The 16,839-nt window shown below is 45.3% G+C and overlaps 2 protein-coding genes across 10 annotated transcripts in view; both read right to left on the reverse strand.

Annotated features, from left to right (window-relative positions):
* Window positions 1-5,580, reverse strand: part of KIAA1549L (KIAA1549 like) — a 121,308-nt gene extending 115,728 nt beyond the window's left edge. For 2 of the 4 annotated variants that reach the window (XM_064163803.1, XM_064163802.1), the window contains exon 1: window positions 5,095-5,577. In XM_064163803.1, coding sequence (XP_064019873.1) covers window positions 5,095-5,278 — 184 coding nt within the window. In that variant the 5' untranslated portion in view covers window positions 5,279-5,577. Of the gene's footprint in view, window positions 1-5,094 lie in introns of all 4 variants that reach the window. The other 2 variants (XM_064163801.1, XM_064163800.1) reach the window with 2 other exon arrangements.
* Window positions 5,581-11,443: 5,863 nt separating this feature from the next.
* The window catches only part of HIPK3 (homeodomain interacting protein kinase 3), a 103,182-nt gene continuing 97,786 nt past the window's right edge, over window positions 11,444-16,839 (reverse strand). For all 6 annotated transcript variants that reach the window (XM_064163808.1, XM_064163812.1, XM_064163811.1 and 3 more), the window contains one exon: window positions 11,444-15,734. In XM_064163808.1, the coding sequence (XP_064019878.1) occupies window positions 15,258-15,734 (477 nt within the window). In that variant the 3' untranslated portion in view covers window positions 11,444-15,257. The remainder of the gene's footprint in view (window positions 15,735-16,839) is intronic.

The following is a 16,839-nucleotide window of genomic DNA, read 5'->3' on the forward strand; positions in this document are numbered from 1 at the left end:
TCCCTCGACCTGCTGGCAACACTTCTCCTGATGCAGCCCAGGATCTGGTTGGCTTTCTGGGCTGCAGGTGCACACTTCTGGCTCATGTTGAGCTTCTCATCCACCAGCACCCCCAAGTCCCTCTACGCAGGGCTGCTCTCCAGCCACTCACTGCCCAGTCTGCATTTGTGCTTGGGATTGCCCCGACCCAGATGCAGGACACTGCACTTGGTCTTGTTGAACCTCCTGAGGTTGGCTTGTGCCCACCTCTACAGCCTGCCCAGGTCCCTCTGGATGGCATCCCTGCTCTCCAGCCTGTCTGCTGCACCACGCAGCTTGGTGTTGTCAGCAAACTTGCTGAGGCTGCACTCAATGCCTCTGTCCATAGCACCCACAAAGATGTTGAACAAGACTGGTCCCTGAGGGACTCCGCTTGTCACTGGCCTCCACTTGGACATGGACCTGTTGACAGCCACTCTTGGGGTGCAGCCATCAAGCCAGTTCTTTATCCAGCTCATGGTCCACCCATCAAATCCATGTGTCACCAGCTTAGAAAACAACTAGGGTACTTCCCTTAAAATTTCAGCACTGGCATATTGTTAAAAGGTGACAAAATGCTATCGGGAAAACAGTGTCTTACCCATGGCCCACAGAATTAGCAGTAATATATGCAGATTAGTTCCATAAAGCACAGTAGCTCCTTCCTTGGAGTCAGTAAAATGGAGTTGAAATAGTAACTAACCACTGAAATGCCTTTTTCTTTTAATGAAATATTGTTATGCTTGGACATTGAAGCCTAAATTCATATGCAAATATCATCAGTATTTACTTCACCAGAAACAACCATTCCCATGTGACTAAGAAAATGCCCATAAACAGAGAATTGCTCGCAGTCCCCTTCCTCTCATTCATCAGTCTGACCTCAAGCAAGTGTAAGAGATCTCAAAAAATAGTGTCATGGAAATTAGGAGGATACAACATATCCAGTTTCTAGTGGATAACTGAGCACGTCTGAAAAGAAGTATTAAGAGTTCCTCCCTGACCATTGGTCTCATCCAACCAGTTAGTATTCCTTACAGGCAAAACATGGTAGCCCTTCAACCTCATGAGAGATACCAGGTGGTTATCTTAACCTGCAGATAATAGTTTCATCGAAGTTCTTCCAGTATATCTAAAGTATCCTGTATCCATATGAATATTAAAACCAGATGATTTATGACCAGCTAATGTAGGGAATAATGAAGATCCAGAAATGTAGTGAAAGAAAGCAACTCATGACTGGTGGATCTATACCACGGATACCCATCAAATCCTCCTATAGAGGCATCACTGTATGCTCTTGGTGGCCTAATCTTTCAGCCCATGCTGTAGAGCCCTCTTTTGAATGAGTCAGAATGCGAACTCTTCACTATTCTTTCAGAGGGTATCTGATATTTTTGTTCCTTTGAGATAATCATTACAAGAGCAAGGTGAACAGCCTGAAACTACTGACTTCCTAAAATACGGGATTGGTAATTCTGGAAGGCAACCACAAAAGGTGTAGAGTGACATTTTCTACATCCTCACCAATTTCCTTGATGTGGAGCTGGATCCAGGGAAGGACTTGCACCTCAACGTGCTCACATTCAGCACTTCTGCAGTAGCTCCTCTGGCAACAGACTTATACACCACCCAGAACACTGACCCTGCATGCTCCCAGATGTGTCAATTCTGGTGCTTTTTGAGGATTTTCAGGAGCTGAGAGGTGTTGAGTCAGTGCTCAGGCAGCTGGCATCCACTGACAGCCAGAGTCCATAGGAGGTGGGATTGGCAATTTAGCAGCTGGCTTGGAGCACTCTCCAAGATGTTCAATCAAAGTTCCAGCTGTAAGAATCAGTCACTGTGCTGGAGGTATCATTATTGGTTTTGAAATCATTGTTGATTAAGGTGAGATCTCACTGTGCTCCTCTTTAGCAAATACAGGAAGAAATGGACCTTTCCCTGACAACTTTAGCACTCAAACAGGCTGCACAAGCCTGTATAAAGGATGATGGGAAATGCAGAAGGTGCACTATAATGCTTCTTAAAACTTCATTCCAAAGGCCCCCAACGCAGCCCTTCTGATCAGCTTATTAAGCTCATGGGCAACACAAGGGTAAGTAATGTGCCTTTTCCACCACTCTAGCCAAACAATAGTGCCATGTGTATTTACTGGCTGAGGGATCATCCTCCAAATCAGCTTTCTATAGATACCTCTCAAAGTTACACTCTTCCAAAAATGCCTCTTACATATTCCCCAGAGGAAAATGGTTGTTCATGGTTCATGCCCCTGGTTCATGAGGGAGCCTTAATTGGTTGGAGCTTGGCGGGAGTCAACCCAAAACTACATGTTCCCTCATTGACTTCCTGGCTCATTACCTTTTCCTCCCTTGGCAGATCTATTCAGTTTGACTGAATTTTTGCACTTTTCAGAATCCATCAGAAGTTGCAGTTCTGTACTTCTGATTATGGTGGATCATGTAATTTTACTTTCAACCTCAGCCCAAGCAGTGGTCCTGGGGATGAGATGCTGTGGAAAAATAATTATTAGCTCTGCATGTCACTGAGCAGTTGTGTATCCATCCAGCTAAAGAAGCATAAAACACTTATTAAAACTAAAGCTTCTCATCTGCTGTTCCAAACATAATCAACCTGTACTCAATGGTGAAAATGTCCCAAGGCACTGAGCCTCTAACACAGAAATAACCAATCTCTCTGCTTCCAATGCCTGGCTGCCCTATATCTTGTCCTGCCTGCATCTCTTTGCAGGGAGATCTTTTCCCTTTGTATCAATTTTTTATTGAGGTCAAAGGAACTATTGTAGCCATAACTATTTAAAATCATCTCAGGGATCAGGAAGCTTTACAGTCATCTTCTGAAGCACCAGCACCAAAGCAAAACTTTCCCCTTTTCCCTCCATGCCCCAAGTTTTCTGGTCTTCTAACAAAGTAATGCCCTGTGTTGCACATAAAGCCAACAAAAGACCTCAGCATTTGGGTGTGTACAGATTTACGGGCATAATTTTCCCAGATACTCCCCAGCAGAGAAAGTTGCAGTTACAATAGCCCATGACAAATGCTCTTCCCAGTGCTTAATGCCTCACACACCATTACTTGGACTTCATGGCAGCAGACCTGCTCTATGACCCACAGACATTCCAGAAATAAGCACAGAGATCACTAAAAGTGCATTTGCTTAACAGAAATCTATGGGCAAACTACTCTATGTAAGCATATAAAAGTTAACCTTAGATGCAACAAATGGTAGTTTTGATCAAACTTCTGGCTCTGCTGTGTGTCCTGACCCTGCTTTCAATGGAAGACAAAATTTCAAGTGCTCTATCTCCCTTAAAGACAGAGCATTTGAGGTTGACTTCCAATGTGTGCACCTTAGCAATCGTAACTATCAATAAACATAGCAGAGGAGCAATAAAGTTTTACTTCCAGATGTAATGCTCAAAGCTATCAACCCAACCATTTAAAATATCCAGGTAAAGTCTATCACTGACAGCAATTCCAATCACCATGTGTGCTATGCACACCACTGCTGCAGACTTTGGCTTGGCAGTTCTGCATCTTCTCACCTCTTTTTATTCAAGCTGTAGGCTGTGAGATAACTACTCATGTACCTTCTAGCTCTATTAGATTCCCTTGCTTAAAAGTGAAATAATGGCTATGCCATAAATGCACACAGACCGCACAGGAACACACAGATTAATACTTTGCTTTCTACTCTTGGATCTAGAGATCAAGTGTGAAGAGGTGTCCTGTGGCACTGTGACAAACACCTTTGTTTTTAAAACTCATCTGAGAGAAATGGCTGGCTACCTCCAAGTGAAGATCTGTGTCACAGTTTAGATGTGCTTAGAAACCCTGTCTGAACGGAACCAGTCTGAATGGATCCATTGACTGAATTGACAAGCAGAAGAAAAAATGAGCCCCTCCTCTAATTATGAGTCAATAAATGAAACCACAGCATTTACATGTTCAGAACAAGTAATGAAGTATGAGGCAGTGTTTCAGCAACCTACACCCTGTAAATGAGAAGTCCTACTATGTTATGGCTATAAAACTGACACAAATTGTGTCTGATTACCGCACACTCATGTTAACAGCTTTGAACGTGGATCTGCATCCCTACTCTCTCCTTAAAACCGTGGCATTAAACTCGCCATACATCAGTTTTAGCCCCTTTCAATTATTTCAGCACAGCCATAAAATTGTATTTGGCAAATCTATCTGGCACATACAATAACTGCTAGTAACAGTAATAATTTCTGCATTGAGGTCACTGAGTGTATTGACTGCTGGAAGAAGTCGGGAGAGCACAGAATGCTGCCTGACTTGAAAAATTAAGGGAAAGGGAAAAAATACAAGCCAGAAAATGTTGGAGATCTCAGCTGTCTTTGAGATGCAGCCCTCAAACCTCAGCAGAGCTCGCCCTATCCTAACCCCTCCTTGTCCTCACCTCCTCCGCGCCACACACAGATAGAATCGCTAAGATGATCCTTGGGTTTCGCAAAAGCCCCTGCCCGCCCCTCTTTCTCTGCAAGGCACAAGACCTGATCCAACGAGCCCGTCCCACAGGAAAAGCCGCTATTTGTGCGTTAACCGGGAAGAGCTGGGCGCTGACAGCAGCGCAGGCTGCCTGCAGGGAAAGGCAGCACAGCCCAGCACCCGCTGCTCACAGAGCAGCCTCTGTCGAAAGCGCGGGTAAAAAGGGGATGCAGAAGACAATGAGGGTGAGCCTGGCTTTGTCACCGCTCACACTGTCACTCGGAGCAGGGCAGATTGCGCGGTGACGACCACCGGCTTAGAAAGCATGGCTGAGGTACACCGAATCCTCTGCTACGGCAGGTGAGGCTGCTCTGCAGGCGGCAGGGAAGCCCGAGCCTTCCCGCACAGCCGCCCCCAGCACGCCAGCCGCGCTTCCCGGGCGGGCAGGGCGGTGACAGCCCTACTCCTTCACGGCCCCGCTCCACCACAGCCCCACTCCGCGACAGCGATGCTCGGGGAAAGCTTTGCTCCGAGACGCCGGCTCTCCCCACCGCCAGCCCGCCCCGGCCGCCTGCCTCCGCGCCCGCTCCACGGTACTTACTTAGCTGAGCCCGGGCACAGGGCAGCAGGACCGCCACCAGCCCCATCAGGAGGACGGCCCCGGCCAGGCCCGCTCCGCCGCCCGTTGGCTGGGCGCTGCGCAGGGACGCGGGGCTGGGCGCTCCACAGGGCCCTGCCGAGGGACGCGCCCCGCTCCGTCCGCTGCCCTCCGCCCGCCGCCACATTCCCGCGCCTCGCACGGCACCGCCGCTGCTCAGCGGGCAGCGCTGCCCATTGCCCCACCGCGCCGGGCTCTAGAGCAGCGGCTGTGCAGGGAGGCGGCGGCGGCGGAGGAGCAGCAGGGGGCACCGCATGCTGCCGGCGGCTCTGCCCAGGCGCCCGCCACGGCCGGAGGACGCGGGGCCGATGCCCCTCAGCGGTGGCGGCGCGGCCCCTACGGCTCCGGCAAGGAAAGCGGTGCGGAAGACAGCTTCACCCACAAAGGGCTCACGTCGCTACCAGTCCCGGCCCCGCTCCCCGCCCTCCGAGCGCGGGGAGGCGGGGAGCGGAGGCGGCGCTGTCAAGGCCGCGGGGACCCCCTCCACCGCCCCGGCAGGCGCCCGGCCCCCCGCTCCCGCCCTCTCCGCCCCGCCTGAGGCACAGCTGAGGCGGCAGCGGCCTCAGGACCGCGGAGAGGAGCGCGGGCGGGCGGCGGCGCGCGGGCGCTGTCCAGCGCAGACAGGGGCAGGGGCTGAGGGCAGCCGCCGCCCCCCGCGGCTCCGAGAGCGCTTTAGCCGAGCTTGAGCTCTCACCCCCATCCAGTCCCTCACTCTCTGAGGCAGTATCTTCTGGGTGCACATGCCTCAGCCTGCTTAGAGTGGTCCTGCGACCTGGGAAGAAAAAAAGCCGTCCTCTGCTCACCTCAAGCACTGCCAGCTGATGTACCTGCGGGTCCCCAGGCCAGGGTATTCCCAGAGTTAGCCGTCATTAACTGCAGTGCCAGCAAACACCTCAGGACGCAGCCCAAGCACGGCCACAGGACAGAGCACCCGCAGCAGCATCTCTGCTGGCAAATAGCCCTGAGAATAAAGAAAAGTGGAGGGCACCACAGGGGGTGGCCGAATGGGCAGCTACATCCTGGGCCAACCAGTGTGTCAACACAGCAGAGGTCAGCTGCAGCCACCCCTCTCCTACACTCACTCGGTCACTCTCATCTTGCTCTCAGCTGTGCTCACACCTCCAGGCTGAAAGGGGAGCTTAAAGGACCAAGGTTTGCCTCTGCAGTGCACTCTTTGTACACAAAGAGTAGCCAGCACATAAAACATGTTATGAGCATAGAAGTGAGCCCCAGCAAGAGGCAGAAGCTGCCTCAGCCACAGTCAGACCAAACATCACAGCAATTCATTTAGTGATTTCTGCAATTAGTCCTTTCAGCAGAAGTAATGCAAATTCCTTTTTTCTGTTATGATCTCTTTCCTGGCACTGCTTCCTTGAGCTCTTTTAGTTCCCAAATCATGCCTGTGAGACACAGATGGTAACAGTGGGAGAAGCAAAGTGAAGGTGGGCTCAGCGCAGAAGGTGGTCCAGGAATCTGAGAGATGATTCTTTAAGGGTTACAGCACTTACATGCAGGAAAGGTGCCCTGGCCACCCAGCAGGTCCAGAGGGAAGGAAGAAGTCATCTCTCTGACAAATCCTTACAGGTCAGGTTTGAGGTAGAACAAGCCCACACATGAGCTAGCCACAGGTTGCCATCCTGCCGCCCAGCCACTCACAGCACCCCCAGAGCCACAGTGACCCATAATTACACATTCATCCAACTGGTTCAGAGCATGCCAAGGCTCACCAACACAACTGCCCAGCCACTGATATGCCATTTGTGCCATTTCAGTCACTTTCCCCCTCCAATCGCTAGTGCATTCAATGCCAAATGATCTTCCACACGATGACTATCAAGGAGTGCCCGCAGAGAAAAGATGGCAGTTGTGTGATCATCGTCGTAAAGCAGATCGCTTACTCAGCACTTGCTCTATTTAGGGCCGACGGAGCCGGTGCAGCGCCCTCTGGTGGTGCCTTTCGTTACTCTTCAGGAGCCCCGTGACAAACCCTGGCACACGTTTTATCCTAACACCACCTTTGTAATAGATCCATCAGTAAGTTCATTTGGATGGCACTTTTCCCTCAACCTAGCACCTCACCATTACAATCTTAATTTCCCATTACACAGTATAATGTATTATAAAATACTTCTTTTTTTTTTTTTTCCCTGGTAGATTGAGTTATTTGAAAGGGTTTTTAAAATACACATGTATTGGTATAAGCTGACTGGCACCACTAGGAGGGAAGGAGCTACCTGCCTCCCTAGTGGCACAGAGCAATGGAACAAGCTGGTGAGGGGCCTGGAGCACAGCCCTATGAGGAGAGGCTGAGGGAGCTGAGGGTGTTTAGCCTGGAGAAGAGGAAGCTCAGGGCTGACCTCATTGCTGTCTACAACTACCTGAAAGGAGGCTGTAGCCAGGTGGGGGTTGGTCTCTTCTGCCAGGCAACCAGCAACAGAACAAGGGGACACAGTCTCAAGTTGTGCCAGTGGAGGTCTAGGCTGGATGTTAGGAGGAAGCTCTTCACAGAGGGAGTGATTGGCATTGGAATAGGCTGCGCAGGGAGGTGGTGGAGTCACCATCCCTGGATGTGTTCAAGCAAAGCCTGGAGAAGGCACTTAGTGCCATGGTCTAGTAGATTGGCTAGGGCTGGATGATAGGTTGGACTGAGGTCTCTTCCAACTTGTTTCGTTCTATGATATATTCTACACCATGCTTGCTGTCTGACAGGAAAGAGGTTAGCCAGAGTGTATGGGACTTGTAATACATTGTAGAGTTTGTAAAGTTTCCTGTTCTGGGTTTTTTGTGTTTCTTCCCTAGTTTCCAGACTGGGGTTCATCCCTTTTGTTCTGGCTTTGGTTTGCATGTGGTGGCAGCAGGCTTCGAGATTTTGTCTGCAGTGCACACGGCTACCTTCTCTGTTTTATTTTTGTGTAATCTGACATCCCTGCAACAGAGTAGTAAAATGTCCTCAACTGACAATTCAGGTTTCCCCCTTGTCTGCATGGGAAGGGGGGGAAAGGAAAAACCCCTCTGTTGAAAGTGGTCTGCTGGGGCTCAGCTGCCAGCTAAGTTAAAACCAGGACAACACTTTTTTTTCCAGAATGATGACTGGAAAAGATCTTTTACAGCAAGTTAAAAATCACTGAACTTTGGCCAAGTAACTGTAGCTAACTAATTCCTCGACATACTTTCCCAGCCCTATTTGTTTTCTTTGTTCAGAAAGGTAATTTCAGCCTCTGGGAGGTATCTGTACAGCCACATCTGGTGCCTGGAGTTGCTTTCCTACAAACACTCTTACTCCCACAGCATGCATGTGCTCTGTACATCTGACTGAACGTCAGGTACTTCTTTGCCATAGCACTGGTGTGTTGCCCATGTGTTCCCTTCTGTGTTTACACATGTGGAACAAGGAGGCAAAGTGTACCTACTTCTAACCAGCTTTCCTCTCAGCTATGGAGGCCTAAATGCTAGAAAGCAGTCTAGCATTAGTCCACTGGCACATCTCTTCCAGAATATGACTATTATTGGTAAAGACTTAAGATGCTACATGCCAGTGAAGATCTACTCTAGCTGGCTAAGGAGATGTATTTAACATTTCTCTATAGGATCAGTATATCTAGCTGAAGAAAAGCACTGCTCTACCATGCTATGGAACACTAAAGCCTACAGAGAGACTGGAATTGGCATTTGCATTAATTCTCCTACCTTTGCCCCAAAGCAATAGGTTGACCTTATCTGTATGCCCTCGGCTGAAATGAGGAGTAAAACCTAGACCAAAAATTGCCTTGCTTAGAGTACACCTACCAGAGTCAGTCAAGAATCTTGCTTGTCTTTATGAAGAGAAGTCATAGATGAGAATCTCTTCCAGAGATGAAAAGAAACAAGTGCCCATTCATCAGCTTCTCCATGAAGCAGGCTGCAGGCCATGGTCTCTATGTGTGATAAAACAACTGGCATTTTTTGATGAATGAACACGACAAACATATTAAACATCTCACTCCACACAGGAATGTGGCACCTCTGTCAAGAATATATATATATGCTCCTAACAAGCTACTTCAGGATTTAAGAAGTATCCATTCAAATGTGTATTTCAGCCTCTCAGCATGAGGTTTCATCATTCTAACAAAGAATACTCAGTGCTGTTCCTCAAGACAGGGTCAGCTAGAATCACCTGAATCTCCTTAAAGCATGTACTCAGCTCTCCTGAGAAACAAAATGCACCTTCCCACACGTCAAAGTAAGAAGATACAATTAACATCAATCACTGTCAAAACTTACCTGTGATTCAATTATGCCCTCCTGCAGAGCAGGGCATCAGACTGACCATTTCAGTCACCATTTCAGTCAGCATGGGAAGAGAGGCAGAAAGGAGTATGATATCTCTCTGGTATTCCCCAAAGCCCTGCACCACACAAGACATGGGTGCTGAACACTACAGGCCAGTGAAAAGAGTTACAGCTCATCAGGTGGGAAGCAGCAGTACTTCACTACCCTGCCAGAACTGGCTCACGCTGCCTCCACTTACTACAGGAGCTAGAGCTGCAGTATGCACGAGTTACAGTGACTGGGGTGAATCTGCCATGATCCTCAGGACTGAACTGCTTTGTGAGCAATACCAAACAGGAGCTTCTCTGTTGTTTTCCAGGGACTGATCATCTGACCATCTCTCCAGCTGGAAACCGAAGCTAATTCATTGAGAAAACATCACGTCATCCTGAACCCATTTGTCTCACTACAGATCCGTAGCATGTGACAGCCCCATTGACTCTGAAAGCACTTCCCTGCATGAATCTACCACCACGACTGCAGTAGAAAAGTGATTTTTGCATTTAGTGACAGGGAAAATACTCACCAAACTTTAAACCAGTCAGTCATCCTGTAGGCAGTTGAAAGGAAGACAATGTACCCATGATTGCCAGTCCTAGTCTGCAGCATGGGAGAGAGCAGAAGAGACAGCTGGACTTGATTACTAACAGAGAACAAGAATGGAAAGGATTTCACAGACATCATATGCCCTTTGAAAGGCTCAGGCTGCCTTTCCTTGTTCGTTGGATGTTGCCAAAAGCAAGAGCAAAATACATCCAGGCAGTGGCCTCATTTGCTAGGAAAAATGTGGGATACAGACACCAACACCAACTTTCATACCAACAGCATGAAAGTCTCACTGTGAAGCATGAAAAAGAAGCAGCTTTCATAGCAACAGAGGTGTCTGTAGGATCTGGTGAATGCCTTCTCCCATGACCTAAGGTCCAATGCTGCAGGAGATGCTCTGCAAACAGGACCAACTTGCACTGAAGACAGAGCAGCTGTGAACAATCAGTAACAGCAGCACTTCACACTTCACAAAGTGAAGCTTTCTGTCAGATCTGAAATACTTTGCTGGAATGACAGAGCAGTTCTTTTATGACAGCACTTTAAACACCATGCTGAGCACAGAAATCACGCTACGTCATAAATAGCCAAGAACCTGCTTCACAACACCTTCCAAACCACTACATTTCAGTGAGCACTTTAACTCCGTGGGCAGAAAGAGCACATTTGGCTGACCACCGCACCGGCAAATGCACCTTCCACGGATGTCTGGTCCACAGCAGGCTGGCCATCTGGAGCCACTGACTGCATGGGGCCATCTGTGGCAAGAGGAGCACCTTCCTGCTGGCCAACCAGCAGTTGCCACAGGCCTGGTACAAACTTCAGCAGCAGTGATGTATCTGCTGGTGTCTAGGCCAGATGACCTTATTTTGAAGGTTGGAAAAAAAGCAGGATATTCAGAACAAAGCCTTCAAGGTTTGGCTACACTAAAGCAGACTCTAAAGATCCTCCTAAGCAAATCTTGAAAAGTTAATACCATTTCAAATTTCATAGACTCCTAGAAAGGCTCAGGTTGTGAGGGGCCTTAGAGATCATCTACTCCAACCTCCTTGCCATGGGCAGAGACACCTCTCAACTAGACTTAGCTACTCAAGGCCTTATCCAACTTGGCCTTGAACTCCTCCAGGGAGGAGGCATCCACAAGCTCCCTGGGCAACCTATTCTAGTGTCTCACCACCCTCGTACTGAAGAACTTCTTCCTAAGATCCAGTCCAAACCTACTCTCCCTCAGCTTAGAACAACTGCCTCTAGATACCATTATGAAAAGTCCCTCTCCAGTCTTCCTGTAGGACTCCTTCAGGTATTTCAGAAAGAAAAGCAGCTCAGTCAAATGATTATATCAGAATTTTAAAGCAACCCCCACAAATTTTCATCCACTTGATCTCAAGCCAACCTCGATGTAACACAGCACAAAAAAATGCAAGCCACCAAGTCATCTGCTGCAATATATATTTTAATTCAAAGTGAATCTCGACAGTAATACACCATAAATTCTTATTTTGACACTCACCAAAATAGTCACCTGGAAAACCCGCTTTTTGTGACAAAGTACAGAAGGCTTGGTCACATTTAAATCACTGAGAACTAGAAAGAAATACTATCGCAAACTGTAAGAGACATTACATCCATAAAAAAATTTTCCCAGTCCTCAATATTGTAATATTGCACAGTGCAATTGCTACATGGCCAACTAGTGTAGCAGAGAAATCCAAAGCAAGGAAAATAAAAACAGGAAAACCCAAAACCAAAAACAAAACAAAAGCCACAAGTCTACAAATTGTTAAACAGTAACAGTTCAAACTCATTGATCAAGTCTGTATCACTGGGTATCTCTAGAACAAGTCTTCCTACAGCTTGCAGTGCGATTTAACTTTTACTTAACACAAAGCAAGTTAACTAGCAGTAAAAACAAGGAGGGGAAAAAAAATTAAAACCAGCAACAAGAAAAAAAGTTAATACAGTAGCATATTTGACCAATAAAACACCCTGAAGTTAAAAACTGAGCACAAGAAATTCAATATAAAAATCTCGCAAATTAAAGTAATATGCAGATATGCAGTTCCATAGTCATGCAGTGTTTTATTTAAAAAAGGCATTAAAATGGCAAGGTGTGTAACTGCTCCCTCAGAGGATGACTTTTCTCACACAGAAAAGTCTCTCACTCTGAGAGCTTTGTTATTTTCTTTTTGCTTTCTTTCCTGCAGATGGGCCCTGGACACTTGCAGTGCTCAGAGTCCCTTCTCTTCAAGGGTATTGCAGGATGGGGGCAACATTACCCAGCATATTAGAATCATAGAATCAACCAGGTTGGAAAAGACCTCCAAGATCATCCAGTCCAACCTAGCACCCAGCCCTATACTGAATTTAAGCTGTGGCAGGATCCCAAATGTTTCATTCTTTGAAATGCAGACATTTCTACAATGACAATAAAGAGCAGCAGATTCTAACTTGGGGCACATTTACAGCAACTTTTTCCTGATCTTGTCGTGATATGCAGAGAATTGTGTCAATTTAACAAGCACGTTAGCTTAAAACCTTAAGCACAGTAAAAAGAAAGTACAGTAAATACATCAGACCAATGAAAATCCCCACGGCCCCAGAAAAAAAAATGCAGTATTTTTTTTTTTGTTAGCACAATACAAAATTTATTTACCCCATTTGCACTGGTGATGCTTGGTGTGTCCATTGCCAGCAATGGAGTGAGCACCAACAAAAAAACCACATCACTTCCCAACACAGGGGAGTGAACAGAAAACTATCTGCTGGACCATATAGCACGAGTTTGAAGTGATAAGGTGGATATCCAATTAGAGCATTTTCTTGACTCCCTCTATTTAGGCTTTGTATATATGTGTTGATCTCAAATTCATCAGGACAGTCCTAGTTCCTAATGCATACTTTATATACACACACTCGTACAAAATGCATAGAGTTGATTACTAAAAACACTGAAACGCTTGGGAAAAGTTAGGTTTCTTAATTTTCAGTGTGATTAAAAATGTACTGCTGGTATTTTTATTCTTCTTTTTTTTTTTTTATGATCTAATACTGCTGTATTTGAGTTATTACTTAAAAAGTAAATCAAATGTAGGCACATTTATTTCGTTCAGACATTCATTAAATAAAACACTGCTTGTGTTAGTGGAGTAAAGAAAAAGATTACCAGTTCTTAGCTTATTGATAAGAGTTAAACTCAAATGCTTTGCACTCTTATTCCAGTCAACATTGCAAGGATTGTATTCCAGATTTTGTTTAAAAAAAAAAAAAAGAAGTTAAGTCAAGCCTGCAAGATGCAGCTTAAGTGTCTACACAATGCCAATATGAAAACATTAAAAACAAAAAGTTACATCAATACATCCACTTATATGCAGTGATGAGCTCAAAGTTAATGGAGATAAAATACTGATGCAAATAACACACCCCAAAAAACCCATATGCAATCATCTTCCATCATTTACAGTATAGTAGTTACGACACTTCAAACATGAAAACAAAACGAAAACTAAAACAACCAAAAAACCAAAAGGCAACCAAAAAAAAACCCAAACAACCAAAACAACCCCAAAAAATCAAACAAACCCAAAACCCAGCTTCTATTTCACATAATTAGATTTGTACAGAAATTAGAAGGCTAAGAAAGAACTAGTTAATCACCTAATTTCACAGCTATCTGAAGTGGCAATCATTATATAGCAGCTTATCTATGATACATTCAAGATAAATGATACAATTTATTACTTGCCCATAAGCTAAAACACAGCCTCAGCTTAATACCTTCTGTAAATCCCATCTCTACACTACAGCATACTTGAGGTCTATGAAGAAGTAGCTACCTTTTATAGGAAATGGATGATTTAGTCTTTGGTGCTGCAAAAGCAACTTCATCTGAACAAAACAAAAACCAAAGAGACACACTCCCTAAGGAAAGGAAAATCATAATGATAACCATAAGAATGCAACAAGCATGTCATCGACGTCCCTGACGGAATGTATTAAATAAGCAAACACCCGCAACAGGCTAAAACAAATACTAGCATGTAAAAGGACTAAAATCTCTCCCATGCATAAATGAAAGATTGCACACAAAGAACTCACATCTTTTCAAGCTTCAATAGTAAATATCCCACTACTAGTTATTAAATACTGCACGGTTTGCTCAAGCTAAGATGAAACCACAGCATGGATCAACGAGCACTTGGGTTTTTCTTTCATTAGCTAGTCAGTCGTGCCTACCGCACCCCTAAACATTTTATTATGTCCAATTAGACAAACACTTGGAAAAATAAACTACTTAGGTGGGATTGCAGTTCCATTTGCCAGTATGAAATACTCAATAGCTACTGCATCAACTTTTCTTCAACGCTACTAAAAATCTTGCCTTGAAGCTAGGTCATTCTGGGGAGGGAGGGGGAAGACAGCAAAACTGGGCTACAGCAAAATCCATGCTGCCTTCCATAAGGAAAACACACCCAATACTAAAATCATACCACACAAACCCCAAAATGAGCATTAAGCTATCAAAGGAAAAAAAAAAAATCAGCAGATCTGAATTTTTAAGTGCTGCAGTCCTCAACATTTATAGATAAGTAATAACATTAACAACCTCAAATATTTAAGGCACTATGTGTGGGAACAGTTTACAATGCAGCTGAGATTATTTAGGATGACAACATTTAAGAGCAGTGTTTAGGCTTTTTTTTCCTTTTTCCTTTTTTTTTTTTTTTGTTTCGTTGGGGTTTTCTTTTTGCCCATGCAAAAGACACATGCAAATGTGAAGAACAACAGCTCAACTCTTAGATTAAGTGACTCAACATTTAAACACCGAGATACGCAACACGAACGAGTTACTCCTACACCGTACTGCTGACGCGTGTGCATCTGTTGCTCTAGTTCTGTACACTGAATGGCTTCCCAAAATGCAGACGTGTCTTGCACTAGTTAGAAGGCAATTCTATAAAAAATAGCAGGAGCAAAACCAGATTTCTGCTCCCATAAGTCACCTGTCTAAAGTTACAATATAAGAAGATAACGTGACCAAAGACAAGTTATACCAAATGTGCAAAACACATTAAAAGTGAGTTGTTTTTTTTTTTCTTAAAGCTCAGAGTTGTTTAAATTGCACCCAAGTCTACGTGATTCAAAAAAATAATTTTCCTGTTGTGCCATGGCTAAGGTTTAATAAATACCATGTTTCTTCTTAAATCAAATTCTGCATCATTGAGCTTCCTCAACACACTGGGTTTGAGTTCTCACATAAATGGATACTGGCTGAGTTTTGTGGGACTCAGGGGAAATCCTGTGTAAGCAGGCGACGCTGCGATGTACGAATGAGGTGGGAAAATGGGTTTGTACTGAGTCTGATGAATGGTTGGGGAAGGTAAGAGACGGGGGTTTATGCCAACTGGAACTTGGTGCACTATGCCACTGGGATGAGATATACTGTACGTCGGATGCTGCAGCAGGGGTCTTGAGGTACACGGTGAGGCAAGGAGGTGGGCAACAGGGGCAGCAGTACTAAGGGGTGCTGACGTCGGGTACGGAAGAATAGCAGGCTGTCCTCCCAGGTGGGTGCTGCCAGAGAGATGGGCGTGCACCGTAGTGTGGCTTGGACTTCCCTGGGGGAGGGAGAAAGCGTGACCAGCCACGCTGGCTGGGATGTAAGCCTGCTGCCTCCGAGGAGCATAGTTTCCGTTCCACTCCTGCGGCCCAGATCCAAAGTGCTGAACCTGTCCACACACACACACAGAAGGGAGCAGATCTTAATATTTCTAAGTATAAAGAGAGTTTGAAAAATGGAATAATGCACTTAAACTAATCAACTTAAACCCAAGAGAAATATAGAGACAGGAAAAATAAAAGGCTTAAACGAGACAACAACAAAGAAAAAAAAGAGCTATTTCGATAGTAGCACAGACAGGAAATCTGACAGTAAGAGATGGTAAACAGAACACAGTTTATTTCAATGGCTGCCCAGGGAGGTGGTGGAGGCACCATCCCTGGGGGTCTTCAAGAAAAGACTGGATGAGGCACTTAGTGCCATGGTCTAGTTGATTGGTTAGGGCTGGGTGATAGGTTGGACTGGATGATCTTAGAGGTCTCTTCCAACCTGGTTGATTCTATGAAATGCTCTTGCAAGAAAAAAATAATAGAATAAAAAAAATATCAAATGCCATGATGGGCTGTTGTAACAGAAATACCATGTGTCACATGAGCAAGGTGCTTATTCCACTCTACTCAGCACTGGCTTGGCATCAATTGGGAAGTGCTGCATTCAGTTTGGGCACCATAATGAGGCACAAAGAGGACAAATAGGAGAGCAGAAAAAAATAATGAAAGGATTGAAAATATCTGAGACAGGCAAACAGAAATCTAGGGCTAAGATCACAGGAAGAGGTGGCAACCATTAACAGTTATAAAGAGGAAGACTAAAAATCAATTACTCCTATTAAATGATGCAGACTTCAAACTACCAAAGGACACCTACCAAAGAGGAGAGGATCAGTACATAATTCTGTAATGAAAATAACATTCTATGCTTTCTGCCAAGAGGCTAAGGAGCTGCAGTCATTGAAGGGATTAAAAATTAATACTATGCTGATCATATTAAGGTTTGCTTAGAATTAATTAAACCAATCCTTCTGCATAATCATGCAGAAGGGGAGATTGTGTCACCCACCCAAATGATTTTTTCCATCTATACTGTTCAAGTCATTATTGGTAAAGCCTCTTATCTACATATAGCATGCTTGCATTTAGCCTTTAACTTCCAATTCAATATCTACAGTTGCTCTGCAAGACTTACACAAACAGGTACTGCTCTTATATTAAATG

The sequence above is a fragment of the Pogoniulus pusillus genome, chromosome 24, assembly GCF_015220805.1.
Source record: "Pogoniulus pusillus isolate bPogPus1 chromosome 24, bPogPus1.pri, whole genome shotgun sequence".
NCBI lineage: Eukaryota > Metazoa > Chordata > Aves > Piciformes > Lybiidae > Pogoniulus > Pogoniulus pusillus.